A 17,692-nucleotide genomic window follows, 5' to 3' on the forward strand; every position below is an offset into this window, starting at 1 on the left:
CATGCAGCACATAAAACACACATACCAGCTCAAAGCTTGTCTTGAGCCTCTGGTCCATTAGCGGCTTGTCCCTAACTCAGAAACTAGGCTTATGAGACCACATGTGCCTCTTCTTGCTTGTGGCCTCAGTGCCTGATGCTAACCCAGGGGCCCCAGAGGAGATATGTAAAAGGTAGGGAGATGAGGTGCCACACCTGAGGCCAGAGGCCAACAAGGAGGAAGCTGAGAAGCAGGGGTCTCTGGTAAAGCTCTGGCACCTGTTAGCACAGACACTTCCTTAGGTCCACTACAGTGCTGTGCGGTTGGTGACCTGAAAGGCCTCCCCACCCTCTAGAGTCCAAAGACCACAGGTGTGGCTTCCTCAAAGCCTGCTTCCTGGCTCTCAGGCCACCTGATCACCAGTAGGTCTCTGCCTGAGGCACTGGCAGAGAAGCCAAACAGAACTCCCTCCAACAGCAGTGGACTACTGGCTCAAGCATCAGCCTCCTTGGGGGACCAGACACCAGGCTGCACTGGCAATCAGGTAAGAGCCTATCTCCAGCAAATAGCAAGGATTGGGGATCCTGTGGCTTCCTAGAATTAGGGCATCTTGCAGTGTCTTCTTATATGTAGGAGCAAGGATTAGCCTCGGGAACTTAGACACCTACTGGAGACCAGGAAGCTCTAGAAGGCTTCCCCAAGGTCAGCTTTGTAAATACCCCTTCCTTTCTCTATACATGTACACAAGGGAGAGCAAAGGCCAACGCCTGACATTAAAAGGGCCCAGGCAGGTCAAACAGCACCCCACCGGAGGGGTGTAGCGTCTTTAGCAGTAGCTGTTGAATTATGTCTACTAGCCCACAGGAACCTGGTGACCTACAGGGACCATCCTGATGTGAAAGACTGGGACAGGGCTGATCAGAAAAGGTCTCCTTTTTCTTCCATTTAGAAGCAGGAATTGAATGCCACAGCCTAGGGAGGTGAGGGAAGGCAGAAGAACGGGTTAGGCTCCCAGCACCCCTTGCTCTTATCTAGGAAAGGGGCTCTCCCCAGCAGCAGGGGAACAGAGATCAGCCTCCTCCTCTGTGTTCCCATGACGCGCACTCAGAATAATTTTTCCATCTGTGAGTCACCTTATCCACTCTGTTATTTTCATAACAGTCCCAATAAATGGGCGTGGGTGCTTCCTTACACTTCAGTCGGGATATTCCAGGGTTACAAAGAAATCAAGTGCGCCAAGCAGATCAATGCATGGAGACGCACACAACCATGTTGGGGGCACACAAATAACACATTCTCTTGACACATACACACACCCAGCACATACAAATGCACAACGTTTAATTCCACTCCATTTTAAAAGATGTGTGTTCTAGTACCCTCCCCCCCCTCCTCCCCCATAACCCACCACCTAGTGACAGGGACACATTTGTAAGCCACATAATTCTGGTTCATTTCCCCATTAAACAATCAGTGTGACTTGAGGCCTGTTGTCCTCTTTGAATGCCAGAGTCCTCATCTGAGAAGTGGGGATAACAGCTTCAGCTCTGGGGTTGTTTTGAGTACTAGCTGTGTAACTGAGGCAAATCCCATAAAGCCGTGCTCACCACTTGGTGCTGGAGAAGTACCAGTGGACGGATGGCGGCGGAGACTAAGAGAGGTGGGGTCAGGAGAGGCTTGGCAGTGGGCTCGGAGTACTGTCAGGGCTTCGGTGACCACTACTGTTGTTAGGGACGATTGGGCAATGCTGAAAATGGCATCTGGGAACACTCTGGGCAGGTGGTGGTTAAAGATGGCTTTACCAGGCAGTTGGCTGTGAGCTGCATTTAGAGAGTTCAGGTGGGGAGGGTGTCTGGAAGAAAATCTGGAAGCACCAGAAGGAAAAGGAGCAGGAGTGGTAGTCAGACATCAGATGAGTGTAGGTCCCTACCAAGTTCCACAGAGCACCCTCTACCCTATATAAATGTCTGTCTCTTATGCATCTCTGTATCTGTCTAATACACACACACACACACACACACACACACACACACACACACCACTCAAATACATTCTACTAGGCAAGGTCCTTAGCTGGGAACTTCCTCCCTATTTGCAGAATTAAAACAGGGCTGGACAAGGGTCTTGCTATGGCAGCTGAGGCCTCTACCCTCCCAACAGAAGCAACTAGTTCATGGTATCTTTCACACCTGAACCCAGATTCAAATATGGGAAACCATCCATGTAGTGTCCCCTGTCCCCAGGAAAGCCCTTCCTCCCCTGGTCCATAGCCTCCAAATCTAACAAGATGAGGACTTCTTGGGCAGGACGTCAGATGGCTCTAGATAGGTCCCCTTGAGTAAAGGGCTTCAGTTCTGGTCACAGAGCCCCCAGGTCAGAGCAACAGCAGCCAGGCCTGGTATTCTTGTTTCTTAGTCCGATGACTATCTCCGGTTCATTGCGATTCTAGGAAGCTGCCCTCAGCAGTGTCGACATGTCTCGGCCCAGCAGCAGAGCCATCTACTGTAAGCTTCCTTCCTTCCCTGACCTGCTCAGCCCTACTCTGGGCCAAGCTCTCCAAACCCTATCTTCTCCCCGTCTCTGAAATTGTCCGAGCCTCACCTCCCTTCTGCTGCCCCCTGCCCCTTGACTTTGTACCCACAGTGCAACGGAAGGAATATTCCCAGAGCGTGGCCTCAGAACCTACCCTCCTGCAGCACAGGGTAGAGGTGAGTACCTGTGGGGCCCAGGCAGTTTCTGAGTAAGGCTAGAGTTTCTGCATGTCCACTGACTTATAAAACGTAGGTGCTTGACCCTGACATAACAGCTTAACCTGACGGAACTCTGTGGAGTCAGAGTCACCTATCTTGAGGCCTAAATGTCTGCCAAGCTAAGTGAAATATAGGATAGTTCCAAGGTGGGCAGAGCAGGCCTAGCTAGAGGTTTTGGGAATGGGTGCTGGGTCCCTAGACGGAAGTGACAGAGTAAATAAGTCAAGAGCCACAGAAAGCTATCCTTTTGATCTTCCTTGTTTTCCAACCCACCTCCTGCACTTTGTTCAGGATTGCACATGGCTGCTGGGAAAAAGGTATGTGGGTTGCAGCTATAAGGGCCAGTGTCACCGAGAGGAGAGCCATCCTGCATTCTCAGACCAGGTCGAGCCACTGGAATGTATTCTTTGGCCCCACTCAAGTGGACAGTTGGCACCTGGAGATCTGGTCATTTTAATTGGCTTTAAAACTACAAGGATGTGGTCAGAAGAACTTGTTCAACTAGGACATGGTAGGGGCCACAGTATGCGGAGGGGATGGGGCGTGGATAGAACCCACCCCCACCCCAGTAGCCTCAGGTGTTAAGAGACAAGTAGGAAACTCACAGTATAGTGGGGAAGGGGATCCCCAGCCACCAGTCAGCGTCTCTGTAGAGTGGCGCTGAGAAGTGGCTTCATTGTGACCCACCAGGCAAAAGCAAGAGGAGGCATTCTCAGGGCAACAGGCTATTGGGCTCTGCTGAGTTACAGGCAGTGTGGCCATAGGGTGCAGCTGGCCAGGAGTGAGAACTGACAGTCCAAGGGCAGGAGTTAGACTGATTGTCCCCAACAAGAGTCTGGGGCAAATGGAGGATGTTTCAAGAAGCCAACATTTGGGTGTGGGAAGAGAGGAGTGTAGCTAAGGGAAAAGCTGTCAAGCAATGGTGCCAGCAGAAGGCAAGGACTTGGTGGGGGAGCCTGAGAGTGCTTCAGCTCTCTCCGTGCAAGAATCAGAAAGAGGATGCTTGACCTTCCTGAGAGCCCCATGGCACTGGGTTGGCAGAGCTGGAAAGACATCATCTGAGTATGGGTAACAGGTATGGAAAAAGGCAGCGGTCAGGCAAGTGAGGTCACTCACCTGGGGACAATAGATCCTAAATGCAGCAAAGGAACCGAGGAAGGTCCTACAGCCCACACAGAGGAACATGGATTATTTTGTTGGATGATTGGAACCCACACCAATGACCGCACGGTGGTCCTAGAATGCGCCTTAGCTCTAGGCCTGGAAGCCTCCTCAAGAACCCAACTTCTATCAGTAATTGCTGTATTGAGAAATATGATCTCCCCACAGGGGAAATCAAGGGCACAACTTCCTCCCTCACTGCCTTCCCCCTGCCTGCTAACCACCTGAGATCCTCCAAATCTCCTCCAAGACTAGTCTCTTCCTCTCCCCTTAGCATCTGATGACATGTAAGCTGGGGACACAGAGAGTCCAGGAGCCAAAGGATGCCCTACAGAAGCTTCAGGAGATGGATGCCCAGGGCCGCGTGTGGAGCCAAGACCTGTTCCTACAGGTCAGAGATGGCTGGCTCCAGTTGCTGGACATTGAGACTAAGGTCAGCCTTCTCTGTAAACCCAGTCATGGGCCCTAGCTAACCCAGGATGCTAAAGAGCAAGGATCAGGTTCTCCACCTGCCTCTCAGTGCCTCCACATCCAAAACACATCTCAAACGAGGTAGAGGCAGGGTGGAAAGTGGGGGCAGAGGCCTAAGAACCAGGCTAGAAACTACCATCTCACTGTGGGCAGGGATGACCCCTTTAGGGTCTCAGTGGCTCTCAGTGATCTCACACTTGGCCTTTTCATCTTCCTTAGGAGGACCTAGATTCTTACCGCTTGGACAACATCAAAGCCATAGATGTAGCCCTTAACACCTGCTCCTACAACTCCATCCTATCAGTCACCGTACAGGAGTCTGGCCTGCCAGGCATCAGTACTTTGCTGTTCCAATGCCAGGAAGTGGGGGTAAGTGGCTGGATATGGTGGCCAGGGGTGGTGTTTAGTGATCAACACACACACACACACACACACACACACACACACACACGCACACACACACACACACATGCACGCACACATGCACTCATGTGCACACACATGCACTCATGTGCACACATACATACAGACATGCACATGCATATGTAATACCTGCTGCTTCCTCCAGGCAGAGCAGCTGAGGACAAGCCTGCAGAAGGCCCTGGAAGAAGAGCTAGAAGAAAGGTAGGCTGCCTCTGCCCTGTGACATGTAGAGTCTCCTTCCTAGCTCATGCTTAAGGGTCACATCCTGGCTACACATGAGGAGAACTCATGATCCTGGGACCCAGCAAACACATGCTTAGAACTAATAAAGGCTTAGACCAATGAAGGGTATGGGGAAGGTGCTGAGAGTATTGGATACTATCTCCAGAGATAGTTATAGAACCCAGGAAAGCCCAAGGATTGGGCAGACAAAACATGATGGAGTCAGGGAGGCTCAAGTGGAGGCTACGGAGAAGGAGTAGGGTCCTTAGAGAAAAATAGTGAGGTCCATGGGGGCAGAAGTATGGGCTTAGGTTTCTCTCTCTCTCAAGATATTATCAAAGTTATATCTTTCATTATGCCCTCAACAGACCTCGATTTGGAGTCCATCATCCAAGCCAGGACAGATGGAAGGAGCCTCCTCTGGAAAGGCCAATCCCTATACATCAGGGACCCCCACTGGAGCAGAGGTTCCCTCCGGAGCAGAGGTTCCCTCCAGAGCAGAGGTTCCCTCCAGAGCAGAGGTTTCCTCCAGAACAGCCATACACCATGACCTCAGAACGCAGTAAGTTTGTATCTGAAGGCAGGTAGCAGAGAAGGTTTGGATCAAGTCAAAGAAGCTCTAAGCTCATGGTCCCTCCCCATCCACTGCAGGCATCTCACCATCCTCAAGGTCCCTGACACGCTCCCCAAGTGCCCGAGAACCCAATGGCTTCACTCTGCCTCCTCCTCCGAGGCGTGCTCCCTCTCCTGAGGACTCAGAGAGGGATGAGGTAACTGAAGGTGGTCGGAGGCTTGCTGAGACTTCCAGACTCCTAAAGCAGACAGGGCAGAGCTGGGGATAAGGCTGGGATATATGGTGGGATTATAGCAGGACCAGGGTTGGGAGCTTCAGGGTTTTTATAACAGTCTACTCAAGGACATGGGTTTTTGGGGGTCCAGGATGTGCTGAACCATGTCCTAAGAGACATTGAGCTGTTTGCTGGAAAGCTGAGGGAGGCCCAGGCAAAAGACAGTCATAAGAAGAAGAAACTTGGGAAAAAAAAGAAAAGGTCTCAAAAGGGTAAGTGCTTCACGGCAGGGGAGAGATGCAGGGTCGTCTTGGGAGGATCCCTGGACCCCACCTTTATTCTTTCTCCCACAGGGGTAACAGAAGCAGAGTACATTGACTGCTTCCAGAAGATCAAGTTTAGCTTCAACCTCTTGGTTAGTGGCTCAGGCTAGTTCTGTGACCTTCACTCAACTCCCCTTCTCTCTGATGTCAGCTACCCAAGCCTTTCCCTTCTCCAGCTTCTCCTGGAACTTTTGAAGGGTACCAGGCTCTAAGCCAAGGCACAAAACACTTATGGGGTGCTAGGGTTCTGGTGAAGGTGGTGGAGGATGGTAACCGACATTGTCCTGTGTCTTCAGGGGAAGCTGGCCTTGCGGCTTCAGGAAACAAGTGCCCCTGAGTTCGTGGGCCTCATCTTCCAAACCCTGAAATTCGTGAGTGGAGGGCAGGCAGGGTGGCAAAGCTGAAGACCAGTGGCAGCAGAGGAAAGGACGGAGGCTGGGGGAGCAGCAGGGCAGAGGGAGCTGTGGAACCTGCACTTTGCTCAACAAGCACCTTCCATATAGGATGCCACTCAAGACAAAACCCCCAATAAACCCAATAGGTTGGCAACAGAGTCAAGAACGCCAGGTCATAGAGGGAGTAGAGGACAGGCAGGAAGTGAGGAAACAGAGCTGGGGGACCCTTGGACCTGTCCTATTTACTACTGATCCCTTCTCTTTCTATCCCTCCTCCAGATCCTATCTCAGTGCCCTGAGGATGGCCTTACAGCCAAAGTGATTTCCCCCCTCCTCACCCCCAAAGCAATAGACTTGCTGCAATCCTGTCTAAGCCCACCCGAGAATATTCTCTGGAAGTCGCTAGGCACATCCTGGACCACCAGCTGGTAAGTGGAGACAAGAGGCATGGCAGACCCAAAGCAGAAAGAACATGATGCCCAGTGTGACACTATCACAAGGCAGAGCCACATCCAGAGAATGTGGGGGACTCTACGTGGAGTGCCCAACTTTTCACTGAACACTGCCTTTACCCAGTGAAGAAACATCCTCAGGAGAAAAACTCAGCAAGGCCAACCTTCTACTAAGATGCATGTCCATTTTCACCAGGGACAAAGTGAAAACTTGGTCTCCGTCAAACTCAGAATTTCAGAACAACTGACATAAGATCTGATGTTACCACAGAGGTAACATCAGAAGGTTGATCCGGCAGTCTTCAGGACAGGAGTGAAGAGAGCCAGAGAAGCCATGCTCCTGTGGCTGGTCGTGGGTGGACAGGAGAGCAGTTAGAGAGCCTGGGAATTGGGACAGAAACTCACCTAGGCTAAGGTGTCACCACAGGAACTGCCTACAGAGGCCACACATCTGGGCCCCCACCTGAGAGCTCCCACCTATGTGACAGAACAGTATCAGAGTGTCTGGTAGGACACAGTGAGAAGCTTGTGGGTCATCCAGTGGGAGCCCCTGACTTTGCTTCCCTGCACACGGTTTGTTCTAATTCATGGGAGCAGGGAGCAGGGCTCTGGGCAGTGGTTACATGAAGAAGGCAGAAGGCAGCTAAGTGTGGTGGCACATGCCTTTAATCCCAGCATCCAGGAGGCAGAGGCAGGGGGGTTCTCTGTGAGTTTGAAGTCAGCCTGGTCTACAAAGGGAGTCCAGGACAGCCAGGGCTATGTTACATAGAGAAACCTTGTCTTGAAAAACAAAACAAAAATCCAGGCAAAAGGGTAAGCAGGAAGAAGGCAAAAAGGAATCACAGAGTTAGAAGAGAACACACAAAGAGAGGGATACAAATTACAACAGAAAAGCTCATCAAAACCCCAGAGACATGGCAGGGAGACATTAGTTGAGAGCCTCAGGCTGGGAAATGAAACTACCCTCTGTTTGCCTCGTGAGCAGATCTTTTCAGTTCAGGCCCATGTGAAGGTTTTGTCCAGTTCACTTAAAGACATGAATTCGATCCAATGCAGCCTACTTATTTTAATGGTAGAATACACCAAACAAAATGTATCAATTTCAGCATATAATTCAGTAGCATTGAGCTGATACTGATACTGTGTACCCATACCATTTTCCAGATCTAGAATTTTCTCATCCCAAAGGGAAAGGCCATACCCATAGAGGATAACTCCCCATCTTGCTGCCCCGACCCTCTAGCTACCTTTGCTGCATGTCCATGTATGTTTGCCTATTCTAGAGACCTTATGTAAGTGAAATAAGGCAGAGTCAGTCCGTTTGTGACCAGCTGATTTTATCAGTATGTCCTCAATGTTTGTCTCTGTTACAGCATGAGTCAGAATTTCCTTGCTTTCATGATTGACAGATAGTCTTTTGTTTGAACATGCAGCATTTTGTTTATCCATCAATGGACATTTGGGTTCTTTATACCCAAATGATCTATTTTATGGGCTTTATTTGTCTAATCAAAAAATGAAGAAACATAAATTCTGGACCTCTTGTAACAGTCTTAGACCCTGGATCCTATGGCTGCACTGGGATTACATAGCCCCTGGGGACAGCTCTAATGTCTGCCAAGTACTCTCAAGATAGGAAAGCAGGGTCTGTGGAGGACTGACACCACAAGGCCTCAAATGCTTTCATTCAGCCACTTTATCATTGAATTCCCATGATAGCTATGTCATTTTACGTTTCAAAACCAGTGTTACTTTACAGTTTTGAGAAATAGTCTATAGTGTGCCTGCTGCACAGGCGTGAGAACCTGAGTGTGAGTCCCCAGTACTCACAGAAAAGCCAAGCAGGCACCGTGTCTTGTGACTCCAGTGTCAGGGTCAAGGTCGAGAAAGGTGGGTCCCTGGAGTGGCTCAGCCAGCCTAGCTAAAGAGAAGTGTGACCAGTTAAGTGAGAGACCGTCTCAAAAAGTAAGGCAGACATGACATCAACCTCTGGTCTCCATATTCACACACATAAGCACAAACATTTCATATGTGCACACCCCACACTAAGAATCACACATACCCCGCCACACGCACACATATTTGCAACACTGGAAAGCTTGTTTGACAGATATAATTGTAACAATACCAATGAGGGAGCAAAGCAATCCCAGTATTAATAAAATGGCAAAATATTGATAACTAATCCATTAAGTCAGATATGCTCTTAGAGGAGCCCTACTTCTTAAAGTAACTAGAAGTGAGAAGCTCATTGTGAAAGATATACAGAAAATAGAAGGCATGTGAAAGTCCTTTGAAGAACTGAGTTTCTGTGAAATTACATTTCAGTGTTTTGATTTTTATGTAAAATGGCCCAAAGTTATAAGTAACACCAAATGGTGTAATAATCCAGAAAGATAAGGAACACATTAGCCATTAGACTCGGCAATCATGAGTTGTCAGAATCACCCCACTCCTGGTGCTGGAGACCAAACCCAGGGCCTTGAGCATGATAGGCAAAGCACTCCACTGAACTAGAAAACATCTCCAGCCTGATTACCAGCATTTCCAGTGGAACAGTTTCAGTACAGCTGTGCTAGAGGATGCAATCAGAGGTAAGAACGTACAGGCACAACATACAATCACATTCCCAGGAGGCTTGGTAAAGCAACAGTTAGGACCATAGCTTAAAAGAGGTCATTACCTGGTCAACAGAACACCTGAGCATATTATAGAACACAGAGGAGGCGCCAACAAAGAAAGGTTCACTCCTAATAAATAAACATGTATTCACCAGTACCAGTGATTCAGCTATAGTGGTAGGAAGACAGCCCCTCGCTGCCGCAGCCAGGAGATACTACATAGTAATAAACAGATATATAGAAGCCATGTACCATAAAGTGAAAGGCTATAGTAAATGTAGAGATAGACTTTTCAGCTGCCCCAGTGAGGCAGGGAGAGGCATTTCCAGAGGTGAGTAAGTGTTCTCAGGGAGTAAGTGTGGAATGTCCAGAAACGGCACAGACCTGAGCCGTGTGCAAGGGCTAGTGAGAGGCAGGTACTAGCCCCATCCTGGCATTAGCCAGGGCAGCCTCACTGGGATGTGTCTTCCACAATGAAGTTCTTTGTTCTGTTTAGTGTTAAGGAAACAGAGCTGCTGTGGCGACACCACAAACAGGTTAGAAAAATACTGAACGGATCAGGCATGGTGGCACAGGCCTGCAATTTCAGCTATCCTGGAGGCTGAGGCAGGAAGATGGCAAGTTCAAGGCTAGCCGAGGCTACAGAGTGAGTTCAAGGAAATCTTGGACTACTCAGTGGACCCTGTCTCAAAAATAAAAAATGTTTTTAAAAGGGTGGGACATCGAGACTGTGGCAGCACAGAGCCTGCACAGGTCAGGGCCAGCTATGGTCCCAATGCTGAGAGAAGTGGGCTTGAGCCTCTATCCAGAACCTGAAAGCTCCAATTGATAACTGCTCACAAATGAAAAATTAGTTTTCTCCAACAGTGTCTCACTGAGTGTTCAAACTTCTCTCAAGTCTGGGCCTTGTGCACTGCAGTAGATAGCCAGCACAGAACCAAGTGAATAGTATTCTTGAAAGTCTTTTGTCACATAATGCTTTGTAGGTGGCAGCTGCTTCTTCTTCTTCTTCTTCTTCTTCTTCTTCTTCTTCTTCTTCTTCTTCTTCTTCTTCTTCCTCTTCTTCTTCTTCTTTCTCCTCCTCTTCCTCCTCCTCCTTCTTCTTTTTTTCCTTCCTCCTTCTACTCCTTCCTCCTCTTCCTCCTTCCTCCTCTTCTTCCTCTTCCTCCTCTTTACAGGTCCTTTGTGTATATATTGTTTTCCAGATTTGTGGTTTTATGGGATTTCTGTATGTGTTCACATGTGTGTCACTACATCTATGTGCTTTTCCTGAGCCTTCTCTTTGGCTCTTTTTCTTCTATTTGTTTGTGTCCTATTATTGGTTGTTTGGTTTTGTTTTATCTAATATTATTTTATTTTAATTTTTTTAGATGCCTGTTTGTATTCTAGTGAGACAGAGGGAGAAAGAAAGAGTGTGGATTTGGGTGGGTGGGGATAGGGAAAGATCTGAGAGGGGTTGGGGGAGAAGAAATCTTAATCAGAATATATTGTATGAAATATCTATTTTCAGTATAAATAAATAAACAAACAAATAAGAAGGGGTAAGGTCAGACTTTAAAAGTCCCCAAAGGTGTCTTCCAGCCCAGATATTCCAGATTACGCTACTTTAATTCTAGGGAGGCAACATGGCTGTACTTAGGAATCAAGATGAGGCTGCTCACTGATAGATAGAGTTATTCCATTTATTCCTTTGTGGGTTTCCTGTAGCTTTGCATCTGTATACATGTGCCCTATGCCCGTTAGCCACAGATCCCTGAGGCTAGCCTTCCCATCTCCTCCCTTTCCACATCCCACAGGCTGCTTCACAGTAACTCTAGACTCAGCTTTGTTCTCCCCTCAGGGCTGACTGGACAGGCATCGAACCGCCACCCTACCACCCCACATTCTACGATGGCTGGCAGATTCCAGAGGCCTACTCCATGGTAAGGGTTGCTTAGCACTGATATCTACGCAAAGCTCTTCCAGTTCAGATCAAAATCACATGGCAACTAAGGGGTGGGTTGTATGGGTACCTGTTGGGGGAGGTGACCAATGGACAAAAGGCAGCTGTTGCAGGCCTGTGATGGGCTGGTTAGCCCCTCCCTGCCACTGTGCTGGCTACCTCCTATTCTAAGTCACTCTGGTTTTCTTGTTTACAGAAACCCCTAAGAAACCAGGATTCTATTTCCCTCCGGTAAGTCACATGCTTAGTGGATTCTTGCAGTCATGGGGAGGGAGGTACAAGGCAGAACCTTTGCACCTGTGAATCCCAGAGACCATCTGTAATTTTCCTTAGCCAGACACAGACACATGCAAAGATGCCTCTCTGCTACCTTGGGTGAAAAATGCAGTTCTTTACCTCTTAGCCTCCAAATGTTCCTCTGAGTTCCCATAGATCAGGTATAAAGTACTCAGAGCAGAACCAAGATCCAGAAAATTCTACTACTGGAAATGTTCTCAGGGACAAAAGGCATTTCAGAGCTTTTCCTATCCTGTGAAGCCACCTACCCTAATCCCCAGCTAACACTATTGCGCCATCCAGTACTATAGAAACCCAGAAAAGTCATCAACAAACCATACTAGGAACTATCTGGGGCTCTTGTGGCTGGCCAAGGGTACAATTCCCATTCTCCATCCATCCTGAATCTGTCTCCCATGTCAGAAGTTCTAGGATGAGAAGCAGCCTACACTTCCCTCAGGATGAGCCATACAATCATAACCCTGAATATGAGGAGGACTCAAACCTCCCGCCCAACAGTCCCAACCCTGGCAGAGCAGCCCTGAAAATGCAAGTCCTGTATGAGTTTGAAGCAAGGAATGCCCAGGAACTGACTGTGGCACAGGGAGACATTCTGGAGGTGAGGCCTATGCTTGAAGCCAGAAAAAGAGGCGGTTGGTGGGAAGTACAGTTAGCCTGGAGTGTGTGGCTTACAGCTAGAGAAGGAAAGTGGGACAGGTCGGGAGAGATACAGTCTTGGGGATAGAGGGGATGGGAGGATGGAGGCTCTGGGGGCTGATACAGTGATTCTTGGCAGATTCTGGACCAGAGCAAGCGATGGTGGCTAGTGAAGAATGAAACAGGACTGACTGGTTACATTCCCAGCAATATCCTGGAGCCCCTGCCAGCTGGAGCCACAAGAGGCCACCGACAATCATCCTTTAGGGTACTACGCACGCTGGGATACCCAGAAGCCCTGAGTCCTGAGTCCGATGTGGTAGTAGGGAGGATTATGTGACAAACAGAGATGATCTTGGTTCAGTTCAATCAATATCATTGCATGCTTCCTCAGTGCCAAGTTCATTATAGGGTCTAAACAAAGATTAAGTCAGGGTCCCTGCAGAACTAGAAAACCAGAGGGTAAGATAAGTGGTCTAATGGAATCTCAGTCGAAGGGATCCAATACGGGAGCTTGTGCATGTTTGTAAGATGAGATGACCTCTGACTTCTAGTATTTCTTGATTCCAGGCTCCAATGCTTCGCCTTAGCTCAAAGCCTGAGGAGGTCACGGCCTGGCTACAAGCAGAGAACTTCTCCACTGTGTGAGTGACCAGTCCCCTGGGGGATGAGGGGAGGGCCCTGTAAAGGGCTCAGGTGAGAACAACAGACCTCATTCCCCTTCAGAGACCTAGAACATGCGACCCAGCTTCCACTGTACATGATGGTTCCATCTTAGGCTTTCTCTGCTGAACAAAAGCTGCTTGTCTGAGCCTAGGGTAGGGCACCCAGTGGGGCGTCCATATGTAGTAAAAAACAATGAGTCAAGGGTAACGAATTCTGGAAGAACCTGGGCTGCCCACCTTAGCCACCCTTCCCTTCCAGAACATTCTAAAACACTTCTGCCCTTAAACCTAGGAGTTCTGTGGATCACTGAGACCAAACCAATAGGCTTATTCCTGTACCTATAGATACCTAATTCCTGTAACCTCAACTTTCCTTCTCTACACAAATACTAAGGCCTAGTATCTGCCCACCCTACCTCTGGTGGATTCTATCATTGTTATTTACAGCACTGTGAGGACTCTCGGGGGTCTAGTGGGAAGCCAGCTACTTCACATGAGACCTGGCGAGCTGCAGATGCTGTGTCCACAGGAGGCTCCACGGATCCAGGCCCGGCTGGAGGCTGTCAGAAGGATGCTAGGGGTGAGGGAGTCCTAGGATCCTGACTCCTATTCGGAGGTTTTTAATTCTCCTGGGGTGAGAAAGGGAGAGCTGGGATACTAGGCATAGGATATTCCTCCGGGGACTCAGCTTCATCCATTCAGGTGTGTCTTAAGGTTCTAATCCTATTGGTGGTATAAACCCTGTGGATCCCTCACTAGGAGCCAGCCCCATCTGAATTATTTTCTTCCTTTAGATGACTCATTAGAGACCAGCTCAAATACCTTTAGGACCAAGGACCTCTCATATGCAAGATGGAGTATTTGGTACCCAGTTAGTGCCATGGAAGTCCTTTTTCAGTTAATCGCAAGCCATATACCCTGGATTGCAAGCAAAGAAGATGAACAGGTCCAGACACGGAAGCAAATGGTACCCTCATTGGGTTGGAGCCCCTCTCCGGTTACTATTTATTTTATCCCACATTCTAAGTTGTCATACTTATTCCCAATCTCTTTAGTCTCAATCCTTCCAATAAAAAGCATCTTTAAGCTTGTTATATGACCCTCCCCTTGCCATTTATTCTGGGTCTGATGGGAACCAAAGCAAGAGAGAGCGGGGAGCTGGGATGCTGAGCATGAAAGAGCAACAACTCTGCAACTAAACAGAACAGAACAGAACAGAATGGATCTGAGCAGAATGGAATGGAACAGAACAGAACGGAATGGAACCACACCTAACCAAACCAAACGAAATTAAACTACAACTACTACAGAGAATTCACTGCAACCTAAGGCTGAGGATCAGCCTTTGAGGACTATGGTACATTCTTTTTCCTCTCTAAATAAACTCCAAAATGAGGCTATATGCACCATTGCTATCCTATGGGGCATGGCTTCCAACCTAATCCAAAGTTCCTAGTCCAACTGTAGGCACAGCATGTCATTGAGACAAAGTACTCTGCTGATAGCTACAGGTTTTGTTCACTCTGGATGGTCATGCAGAGGAACCATAAGTGAGGTACCGTGTGCTCCCCTTGTGAGCTTTGTTGTTCAAGCAATGGTTGTTAGGTGAGTCCACCTTGAGCTTCCTCCCACCATCTTCAGTGACAGTACATAGGAACATTGCACTGGGAGGTGAAAGTCCTCAGGTCCACTGTGTGAACGCAGGCAAGAGTCCACTCCCTGGATCCCCTCTGTACTAGCATTAAGTGAAGAGTTAGGACTGTCTGTGGCTTGTACTGTCTTTTAGCGTATATAGTTTACTTCCGGCTCAAAACTCATGGAATGAGCTCCTCTCCATGGAAGAGTAGCTATGCTTCAGTTGAGATACCCTACTGTTAAGGTTTGATCTTTTCGTGGATTCAAGAGCTGCGGGTCTGATGTGCCTGTGCGTGGGCACATGCGAGTTCTGTTGGGCTGAGTTGTGGTCCCCGTGTGTCTGCCACGGATCAGAGAGGCAAAGTGCACAGGAATTTTGACTGAGTTCACTCCGCGCAGCGGCGCTGGTCCTGCGGGGAGCAGGGTTCTTGAGTTGGGGATCCCTGGGCCAGGAGGCAGTCGGGGACCTACTGGTCTCAAGCCCTTGGGCTCTCAGGCACCACTGAGAGGCCGCAGATGGATTGAAACTGAAGGCGTGCGGGCAGGACTGGCCTGCAGTCAAGAGAAATGAGGGGGGAGAAGGGAGGAGGGCCCCGACTGTGCCCCGCAGAAAAGTGACTCTTTGTTACTGTACTCGCTTGGCTGACTCCGGCTAGTTTGCTTGAATTGGAGGTCCCCGTGACTGGAACGCTGAGAAGTCCTTGACGGGAGATTAGACAGCTGCAGCAGCGTCTGGGAGCACCCAATGGAGACCACTGGCCTCCGGGCCCACTCAAGAGCCCCAACCCACTGTGGAACTTCAGACTGAGTTCTCCCTATACCGGGTGGGGCTCTGCAGCCCCTGCCCAGGCGTCATGCGGAGTGAACTCAGTCAAAATTCCCGTGCGTGTTTTTGCCTCTCTGATCCGCAAGCTAACAACCCCACAAAGAGCACCTAATAGGTTCTTAAGATTGTCCAGGAAATCTCTTTTGGCTGAATTTATCCAAGACTGTAACATCATCCAGAGCTAAATACTTTATTTTTAGACGAACTTTATCATTCATTCTCGACTTCCTGGCCTCATGAAATCCTCTCTTGTAGTCAGTAACACAGAGCATGAAAACAAAACCTTTACTGAAGGGGGGGGGCAGGCCTTCAGAGTTGTTAGAGGCAAGCTAGCCAATTCAGAAAAGTTAAGGTCTTAGAATGGAAGGAGCCACTAACCCATTGGCCTTGGCCCATCTCAGAACTGAAAACCAGGGGAAATCTACAGGATCAGAAAAAAAAAAAAGTGCTCTATCCCAGTGTTCCCCTAACTTCATAGAAAAGACTGTGGCAGGTAAGAGGCTCTAAGGCTAACCAAGCACAGGGGAGCCAGCAAAACGGATGTATTAGGCCATCCTCAGTTTGAATCCTGGACCATCCAGGGAACTTGAGTGACCCATCCCATCAATCTTCTCCAAGCTTCAATCCCTTGTTCTATAAAATGGGCAGAACACCTAATCACCAAGTCATTTAGCCTAAATTGGGATATATTGTCGAACAAGTAGAACACCTAGACTATTCCCTCACACGCTGGTATGCTCTAGAAGTTTTAGACTCGTGCTTCAAGTTAATTTGTCGCTGGCTTTTGTTTTCTTGGGAGTAATAAACCCAGGCATTATAGAGTCACGTGTCTCTGTACGAGTTTCTTCTATATTTTAGCAAAATGTCCTTTTATAACATCTGAAGTTTGATTCAATTAAACTAATGATGAGACATAATTTCCCACACCCAGACTCGGGGAGTAGGTGCTGGGAGTCCCAGAGAACTGTGCTGTTGGAGGGTGAGCAGAGCAACTCTGGACTCCCCAACAATAGCTCACACATTCTCTCCCCTGCCCAGCACTGACAACGGTTACAAGGGTCTGCTCATTTTCAGTCTCCTGAACTGTGAGTGAGCACAGAAGCTTGGTTTGTCCTCACACTGCAGGAGTGTCCCCCAAAGCTCACTGTCTCACAGGAACTATAACGCCTATGTTGCTAAGTCCAACTGTTCATTCCCAGATTTTATTACATGTGACCTGCCAGCCACATTTGATGTAGTCCTTTACTTGATCCTCCCAATGTCTTCCCTTGGTTCCCAGGACACCTGGTTCCCCTTCGCCACACCAGCCACTCTTTCAGACTCCTTGGATGGTTCTTTCTCATCCCTGTGCTTCTAAGTGTCATGCCACAGCAGTCCAAACACACACAACATGTCTCATCTGTGGCTTTCACTCCCAGGCTGCCTCTAAAGTGCTGCCTCTAAAGTGCTGCCTCCCTGTGTGTTGACATTTTTCCGCTGGAGTTCTCTGTCTCCTGCACCAGCACAGTAGATTGCTTCCAGGAACTATTCACTGGAGTATGAACGTTTCACGAGGACCATTCTGCCCACAATCTTTAAAATAATAAGTCCCCTTCTGACAGGAGCCTCCGCCAGTTCCCCAGTACCCTTCTTCAATGTTTTATTCCGTAATATGCTCCAGATCCATACAGTTCACAAAGTGGGTATGCCTGGATCCTGAGCATAAGAATGAGGTATCCCTTAGTGGAGGTGAGTTTTAAATGTAAGATACCAAAACAAACAAAAAAAAAATAGAACACAGCTCAATAATTTTCATATTACATTCTGAAACAGATTCACCCCTTCCTTTTTTTAAAACTAGAAGCAAAACATTTAAAAATAATAACATGTCTGTCTTGCATTACACTTCTAGTGGACATTATGATCTAGATCCTATACACTCCCCGCAGAGATGAGAGAAACCACTCAAACCCTTTCTCTGGTCAAGACCCTTTGCAACCTGCTCCCAAACACAACGTTCTGTCTCCTCCTACAAACCAGCCCAGCTCAGAGCATCTGCTGTTTGTCTTGCATATCTACTTCCCACCTTTCAGTGTTTGCTCTACCCTCCTCTTACCTGGAGTGTCC

At 48.5% G+C, this 17,692-nt stretch overlaps 1 protein-coding gene across 1 annotated transcript; it reads left to right on the plus strand.

Moving 5' to 3' along the window:
- The first annotated feature begins 392 nt into the window (after positions 1–392).
- Positions 393–14,224, plus strand: Eps8l3 (EPS8 like 3). The gene is made up of 20 exons (XM_028757412.1): positions 393–523; positions 2,429–2,483; positions 2,623–2,687; positions 4,165–4,323; positions 4,581–4,730; positions 4,930–4,985; positions 5,375–5,473; positions 5,510–5,568; positions 5,658–5,776; positions 5,946–6,066; positions 6,148–6,209; positions 6,414–6,488; positions 6,792–6,940; positions 11,426–11,507; positions 11,724–11,758; positions 12,227–12,422; positions 12,600–12,728; positions 13,031–13,104; positions 13,573–13,705; positions 13,920–14,224. Exons 2-20 carry the CDS (start codon positions 2,453–2,455, stop codon positions 13,929–13,931), a joined length of 1,806 nt encoding a protein of 601 aa, XP_028613245.1. The 5' UTR covers positions 393–523; positions 2,429–2,452; the 3' UTR covers positions 13,932–14,224.
- The last annotated feature ends 3,468 nt before the right edge of the window (positions 14,225–17,692 follow it).

The sequence above is a fragment of the Grammomys surdaster genome, unplaced genomic scaffold (genome assembly GCF_004785775.1).
Source record: "Grammomys surdaster isolate TR1022 unplaced genomic scaffold, NIH_TR_1.0 126158, whole genome shotgun sequence".
NCBI lineage: Eukaryota > Metazoa > Chordata > Mammalia > Rodentia > Muridae > Grammomys > Grammomys surdaster.

Bases quoted from the DNA above. Each gene is read 5' to 3' on its own strand.
- Eps8l3 (XM_028757412.1), top strand. From the start codon at position 2,453: ATGTCTCGGCCCAGCAGCAGAGCCATCTACT. The intron at 4,324-4,580 runs GTCAGCCTTCTC...CATCTTCCTTAG, and splicing joins TGCTGGACATTGAGACTAAG to GAGGACCTAGATTCTTACCG. The intron at 5,777-5,945 runs GTAACTGAAGGT...TTGGGGGTCCAG, and splicing joins AGGACTCAGAGAGGGATGAG to GATGTGCTGAACCATGTCCT.